General features: G+C 42.2%; 1 protein-coding gene across 1 annotated transcript in view; it reads right to left on the reverse strand.

Annotated features, from left to right (window-relative positions):
• Positions 1–877: 877 nt before the first annotated feature.
• Positions 878–8,285, reverse strand: part of LOC101857781 (guanylate cyclase 32E) — a gene marked incomplete in the record, with an annotated part of 173,169 nt that continues 165,761 nt past the window's right edge. The window contains 5 exon segments of the mRNA XM_035969023.1: positions 878–3,505; positions 4,157–4,248; positions 4,851–4,949; positions 5,846–5,956; positions 7,871–8,009. Coding sequence (XP_035824916.1) covers positions 2,663–3,505; positions 4,157–4,248; positions 4,851–4,949; positions 5,846–5,956; positions 7,871–8,009 — 1,284 coding nt within the window.

Genomic DNA, 8,285 nt, shown 5'->3' on the forward strand with positions numbered 1-8,285 from the left:
CTTTAAAAAAACAAAACATTACGCTAGACTTTGAACGTGTTTGAGCAAAAAATCACTACTTCCCATGTTTGCCAGATCCATTTCATATCTGCAGTTTGCCATAAATCTTACTGAAATTGAACAGTAAAATTCTAAAATAGCTCAGATGAAATGTACACACGCATTAGACGACAACAAAAGTAAACAACTACTTGAGCAATGCCTGTGCTATCAGAATACCTCGAAGTAACAGTCAGTCAGTGAAACACCGCTCACATTATAAAGTGTAGACAAGCAGCAAAACAAACCGTGCACTAAAGGACAGAAAAGGTTAACAGGGTTAAAGAGGGGATCGGGACACTGCCATTTAATTCTATACTCGCTGAAATAGTCGTCAATAGGGAATGAACATTGTTATAGAATTATTTACCTAGCCCTGTATCCTGAAACTGTCGTAATAAACACTGTTCAATCGTGGCTCGCTACTTTTGATTTCAAGTACGTTATCTCAAAAGCAACAATAGCCTGTTCAATAAATTGAGGTTTTCTCCATCCCTTGTCAGTGGTTTACATCTTTGTTTCTCTCTCTCTCTCTCTCTCTCTCTCTCTCTCTCTCTCACACACACACACACACACACACACACACACACACACACACACACACACACACACACACACACACACACACAATAACACACACACACACACACACACACACATACACACACACTCTCTATCTCTCTCTCTCTCTCTCTCTCTCTCTCTCTCTCTCTCTTTCTCTATCTCTCTCTGTTTATCTGTCTGTCTGTTTCTCTCTCTCTCTCCCTCTCTCTCTCTCTCTTTCTTTCTCTCTCTCTCTCTCTCTCTCTCTCTCTCTCTCTCTCTCTCTCTCTCTCTCTCTCTCTCTCTCTCTCTCTCTTTCGCTCTTCATTAGCTTACGCACAAACAGGACAGTATGACACTTCATCCACTCTCATAACAATACATGGTGTGAGAAGTGATCGTGCTGAAAGCATAATAATAATGTTGGGGACATGTACAACAACATTATACTTAGCTTACAAACCAGTTTATTATAACAATAACAATTAGGTTTCAGAAAAATCGACTTTTGGCGCCGGCAGTAAAGTTATCAAACCCGTAGTAAGACACACTGTAGTGTTCTCTTGCCTCCGTCACTACAGTGGCCACAGGCATGTGGAAGAAGGAATGAAAGAGAAAGAGAAAGACAACGAGACAGAGAGAGAGAGAGAGAGAGAGGGGGGGGAGAGAGAAAACAGAGAGACAGAGAGAGACGGGGAGAAAGAAAGACGCGAGAATGGGCAGGGGATAGGTAGAAGAAGATGGTTTGGAAAAAAAAAAAAGAAAAGGCAATTGATCCCAGAAGGGAAGTTTGTTGTACAAAGGCATGCATAACAATGATTTAAAAAGCATCAAAAAACATAATATCAAAAGCATGTCATTTCTGGTCGCTGCGAAACAGCACCCTGTCTTTGAGCAAAGGTTATCGAGTTATGCTCACGTACCCATCCAAGTAATAACCCATCAAAAACCTGTATCATCGATATTGCTTAACACGATTCGTGAACGTCATCTCAATTAAGCCAGGCCTAAAGAGCAAACCACAAAGCCCTGTGAAGGCCGTTGAACTCCCTCAAATTGGAGCAAATGAGTGTCTTGGTCGACGACAAACTTCTGGTATCTATCAGCCAGAAGACAAATGATTTCATGAAAGTGTTAAACCAAAGGAAATTCAACATTTTAAAACCCTCTTTTTAAACACTGAGAAAGAAATACAAAAATAAACCCCCCAAAAAGTCAATTTTAATAGTAATCATATTGCAATAGATTCAAAAGTGGGCAATTTCTTACCCACAGCACTTGGACCTCTTTCAGTACACTAGGAAGAAATTGGCAGAACAAAAAAAAATTTATTTTGACTTTGGTCAAGCTATGCCCAACAATGTTACAGCAGCGGACGAAAAAACTCAGACCCAAGCTGAAATTGGATTTCACACAAAACAAAGTAAAAGAATGCTAATCCACGATAATAATAATTACCATGTGTAATCTAACTATCTGATAAATCTGTGAACAATCTGTGGGCATAATAAAGTGAACTGTGCATGAGCCATGGGTGGGAAGAGTGTACAATACTGGTATGACTTTCTTTTGCTGATCAGTTAAACGTGACGGTAACCAATCCAGTTATTCTTCGGATGGAATCCAACGCCATAAAGTGTACAGCGTAATGTACCTCGTGCTCCATCAGGACGGGTAAGAAAAGACATCTCATGTTTGGCACGCCCTTCAAGGAAGCAATCCGCCCCCATAATCTGATTCCTCAACAAGGGAAAAGTGCATTTCCGGATTAACTCAGTGATGTTACCAGATTATTTAAAGGTTCGGATTAATGGAAATCATATCATTTTATAAAATATCAGGTAAGTAATCAGACAATATTCTCTTAACGCTTATATACCTATATACACATTTGTAAAACAAAACAGTTTGTATCATTCATTATTGAAATAGACATGATGGAATTTTCATGAAGTTCCTCGTGTGGACTAGAAACAACAATCTCTCTTCTTTTGGTCTCTACAGTAGCACATTTTCCACCTCTCATCCGTTAACAACAAGGTCTCGCCTCCCGTTTCCTAGCAACATCTCTCTCGTGACTTCACAAGACAGTTTCTGGGCTGATACCGTTCTCGATCTCCACCGGAAACATCAAAACCTCTGCCTCACCCTCTTCCCCAATACCATCTCCCCAGTCCGTCTTCGCCCTGCGTGGGCCACCAAGAGCGGACCGGCTGCTAAGACTGCGACGAGCAGGCATGCAGTTCATGTGAATGTTGGCCTGCTGCTCGCTGGTCAAGAGTCCGTCAGTCTCGCAAAGCGAGTCGTGCAGCGTGGTGTCCGGAAAAGACACGGTCTTCTCTAGCGGACTCAGCTCCCCATGACCACCCGGGTCCTCGGCGATCGGCGACATGTAAGAGTTTCTGTACCGGGGCGCTGTGGCGCGAGGGAGGGTGGACGGGGAGAAATCGTTTGGGGATGAAGGGGGCGAGAATCCAACCGAGCCTGTATCGGAGTTGTCAGGGATGGTTAGAGGAGGCAGGTCTTTGTATTGGTCTGACTGAGGTCGGACGAGATGAGACGAAGGCTGCTGAGGATTAACAAGCGCGTTTCGAGTGTGTTTTATCTGAGCTGAGGGCATTTCTACAGGCTCCGAGCACGAACTAATCACTGAACTGTTACTCTGCCCACTACTCCTCTCGTTGCCCACAGAGTCCCGGGCAAGAATCTGGTGCTTACCACTGGCGTGCTGTTGCTGAAGTTGTAGCTGCTGTAGAGGAGTTAGGCCGCACTGGCTAAGGCTGTAGATTTTCCCGGAGTAGTCGAGGTTTGAGGCAGACACGCAACGGGTGTCACTGCCCATACGTTTATAGCGGGAGATCCGTCTGTACCTGTGTTGTTGGTCCTCGCTGTGTAAGAAGTAGGTCAGGAGGCTGCCTTTACCCTACACAAAAATAGTACAAAAAAGGGGGTAAGAAAAATAACGTTTAATCGAATATGCTCTCTCTCGCTTGTTCTCTCTTTCTCTCTCTCTCTCTCTCCCTCTCTCTCTCTCTCTCTCTCTCTCTCTCTCTCTCTCTCTCTCTCTCTCTCTTTCTCTCTTTTTATCTATGTATCTATGAATCTATCTCTATCTATCTATCCATCTATCTATCTATCTGTCTGTCTTTGTCTCTCTGTGTGTCTCTGTGTGTGTGTCTCTCTCTGTTGGTCTCATCTATCTATCTATCTATCTATCTATCTATCTATCTATCTATCTATCTATCTATCTATCTATCTATCTATCTATCTTTGTCTCTCTCTGTCTCTGTCTCTGTCTCTCTCTCTCTCTGTCTATGAGTCTCTCTTACTCCGACACTCTTACTCCATACCCTCTGCCTTTTCAGTTTGATACTCATCAGCGTCATTTCACGCATAAATACGTCCATTCAAACATACATGCAAACCCCCCTCCCAACACATTTGCACACACACACACACAGCACACACACACACAAACACACACACACACACACACACACACACACACACACACACACACACACACACAATCACACACACACACACATACAAGATTACAAGATGTATGAACTACCTTCATCTCAGTGTACCCTCTTTCCTCCAAATTATAGCCACCGAGTTTGTCAAGAATGTTCTTGCATTCAGCACTGCAGTGAATCTTCAGGGCTGCAAAGAGACACCCATGAAACATCGGAAAAAGCATACATAACGTCTTGTTCTGTCGTTTTGAATTTGACAAAGGCAGATTGTATTCAATGTATTAGGGACCATAATATACTGTGAATAATTTCGTTTGGATTTTGTTGACGCAATTCAATATAAATTGGCGAGGAAAATAGGAAATACGACTTGATTTAAGAGGAATCCAATTAAAGCACGAAAGGTATAATATGAAAACTTTTAGCGAAAATTGGCAAGTTGACATCTAATTATCCATCCCTCTCATAATAACATCCCCCGTTCCAAACACACACGAATGCAAACACAAAGACAGAGAGAAAGAGAGATAGAGAAAGAAGAGAGAGTCGGGAGAAAGAGACAGAAAGAGACAGAGAGAGATAGAGATAGAGACAGAGAGAGAGGTAGAGAGAGAGAGAGAGAGAGAGAGAGAGAGAGAGAGAGAGAGAGAGAGAGAGAGAGAGAGAGAGAGAGAGAGAGCGACAAATAGAGAAAGAGAAATGTTGAAGAGAATCAGAAAAAAAAACGAAGGTACGATCATGCAATAAAATTTAAAAGTAGCCGTGTATAATCTTAACAATGCTACTCACCCTCTCCTGTTGACTCGAGTCTGTTTGCTGTGTTCACGGTGTCACCAAAGAGGCAATAGCGAGGCATTTTAAGGCCCACCACACCAGCGCAGCAAGGACCTGAAAAAACCACGGCTTTGAATGGGATCTTCAAATGGAATTTGTTATAAACCCAAAGCTGGGGGTAATTATACATTTATTGACGATTGTGTGTTGGCGAAACAAGTCCAACAAGTTAGTAATTTTCAGTTTAATTAAATTTAGGACGATCTCCCTCTCTCTCTCTTTCTCTCTCTCTCTCTCTCTTTCTCTCTCTCTCTCTCTCTCTCTCTCTCTCTCTCTCTCTCTCTCTCTCTCTACCTTTCTCTCTCTCTTTTCATTCCTCTCTTTCTCTGTCTGTATTTGTGTTCATAATTATAATCATATCATGTATACATTTCTATCTCATATTTCTTTCTTTTTATGGATCTCAATTCCCCCACTCGTTACCGGCGTCTGTGGAGTAGCTGCTAAGCGCTTTGCTGTCGCATGCAGGACACCCGAGTGCGATTCCCGAGTGGGGAGAACATTTCTATCGAGAATCTCGGGTCTCTCTGCCGGGGTGCTGTATCCCTCTCAGCCCGGCTTGGTCCTGACATAAATGATCTAAATTGTGTCGATGAGGACATAAAAATACAACACATTAAAAGCTCACTCGTTCAAATACACACAAGGACTGCACGCATGCATATTAGAGGAGAGAAAACAATGAACGTGAAGTTCTAGTTGATGTCTCCTTCTTGAACAGGTTAAAAACGTCTATCGCACATAACGTCATTGCTAGTGCCAACCCCACCTACCCCCCCCCCCCCCAACCTCTCTCACAGTATGTGGAGACCCCCAAATTTAATTTGTATAGCAAGTCAAGCAAATTCGGAATAGAGACCTCAACTCGACCTTTGACTTTTACCAACATGAAGATAGAATTGACCAATGGGATGGAAACTGAGACTAGGAGTTGAGAGGCGCTGGGCTACCTGAGTGAATGCCAATTCTGATCTTGAGCAGGTTTTCGTTGGTTCCTCTGATCTTGAAACGTTTAGATTTGATCCCTTCCAAGAGAAGCAGAGACATTGAGGCAATCTCCCCTGCGAAAAGAAACATGACACCTTATTACAAAAAACTGCTTTAAAATGTCGAGGACCACGATGAATGCTTCAAACCGAGTGTGTGAATGCATAATATATTTATGAGTGTAGGGCCTATCCATCTTATTGCCCCTGAAATACATGCGTGTAAGATTAATTACCTATGTCCTAAGAGTGTACATAAACAGAAGTTAAGGAAAGGGGGGGGGGCTACACCCCCAAAATCAAAAATCGGCTCAAAATCATGGAATTTGAGTTGTAGGCATTTTTAGCTTCCTCAGCCTCTCCTACAACTATTTCATGGCATAAGAACCCCCGAAAATCGTATTTTTTCCCATACCTGGCATGTTTGTAACCGCCATTTCCTCATAAAGTCAGTATTTTATTTTTCTTCATCGGCCGTTTCCTCAAAACGCTACTTTTCTCTATACTTTTTTGAATAACTCCACCATTTTTCATCCAATCTTCATGAAATTTTCACAGAATGAAGAGAAGAGGTAATACTAATAATTTCTCTATTGAATTTTTGATATATGGAATGGATTTTTGTTGGTGGTGTCTGGAGTGTGGATTTTCACGGATTTTTCGCAAACTTGAATGCTACCTCAGGAAAAAATTCATTAAAAATTTTCTAATTCGAATAGGAAAAAAACAACAGACAAATTTTTAGATCTAATGTTTGTGAACACGCATGCAAAAAAACAATCAATTTCCATGAGCGATAAGTGCGGTATTCATTACGTAAGACATGTCAATAAAATCCAATATGGTGGCATTTTCATGGAAACGAAACTTTTTTCTCAAATTTGATTGCGGATTTTAAGACTCCTTACTATGCTTGTTATATGTGTGAAATGTGGTAAAATTCGGTCCAGTAATAAGCGAGATAGCCTCCAGGTGTAGCCCCCCCCCCCCCCCCCCCCTTAAAACTCCAACGTAATGAAGGAGAATTAGAAAATGCTGCAGGGGAAGTGTTGTTAAAAACTACTTTGAGCAAAGCAGCGCTAAGCAAAAGATTAACTTGAGTGCGAGATAAAGTAAATGCGGAGGAAAAAATGGCTGGAAAAAAGGGGGTATTCTTTGTTGGTGAAGCATGGGCTGGGAAGATTGCTATTCTTTGCTTTTGTTTGCTTTTTCTTTCTTTTTCTTTCTTTTTCTTTTTTTTTTTCTTTTTTTTTTTTTTTTGCTAAGTGTTTTACGGCGGTCGTAACTGCATAAGGTCATATGAGTGCGTGGGACACATTAAACATTTTCAGTTGGAAGGAAATTTTGAATTTTGCCCAGGTGACGGCCGAAGCCTACTCTTATCGATTTTAAACCACCCAGAGATTTTTAACCTGCGCAACTTGTACAAGGGACCTTCGAGATTTTTCGCCCTTGTCCGAGAAGGCTAGATGTAGATCTTTATTACCAGAAGACCAGGGGTGTGGCTGAAACACAGCAGTAAGGAGCCAAGGAGTAACAGTAGAAAAGCTGCAGAAAGAGTCAGGAGCCTACAGGAGGGGTAAAGGAGATGAGGGGGTGGGGCAGAAAGTGGAGACAAAAGCAGACGATAGAACATTGCTAGAGAGCAGGAAAAGAGGTGAAAGAAGACAACTTTAGAGAAGAAAATGTTTCCGTCGCTACCCGGATTCGAACCCAGGACCTTTGAATGAGAGGCGAACACCTTAACCTCTAGGCCACGAGAGCCCCCTTTCTTCTTTAACTGATTTTGCTTTCTCCATGATTTTGCGTTTTTTGTTGTGTCTGTTTTTCTGATTGTTGTTTAGTTATCTCTTCTTTACTCTTCTATATTTTGATAGGATGGTGCTTGCTTTTGCTTATTTTTCCTTTTTTGTCTTATTGTTTGAGGGGGTGAGGCCGGGGGTTTGGGGGTTATATATTGGAAGAGAAAGGGGGGGGGGGGTAGGTCACCTGCATGTCTGTCTCCATTGCGTATGGGCAGGCCACTCACAACCATGTAAGCATCCCCGATCGTCTCCACCTTGTACACGTCGAACTCTTCAATTATAGAATCGAAGCAGGTGTACAAGTCGTTAAGGAGATCAACCACCTGAGAAAAGGCAAAATACCACATCTTTGTAAACACTCGTGAGCTGTGTCATTTTGATGAGGGAGTGGACCAGACAAGGAAATAGAGCTATAAAGCCCCTGCTTTTGAGGCTTGTCTCTTATATATCGCCACCCCCTTCACAAGGGCACTCGATATCTACAGGTACTCTCTCTCTCTCTCTCTCTCTCTCTCTCTCTCTCTCTCTCTCTCTCTCTCTCTCTCTCTCTCTCTCTCTCTCTCTCTTTAACAGAAGAACCAGTATAACTATGATAACTG

Source organism: Aplysia californica, unplaced genomic scaffold (assembly GCF_000002075.1).
Source record: "Aplysia californica isolate F4 #8 unplaced genomic scaffold, AplCal3.0 scaffold00106, whole genome shotgun sequence".
Lineage (NCBI taxonomy): Eukaryota > Metazoa > Mollusca > Gastropoda > Aplysiida > Aplysiidae > Aplysia > Aplysia californica.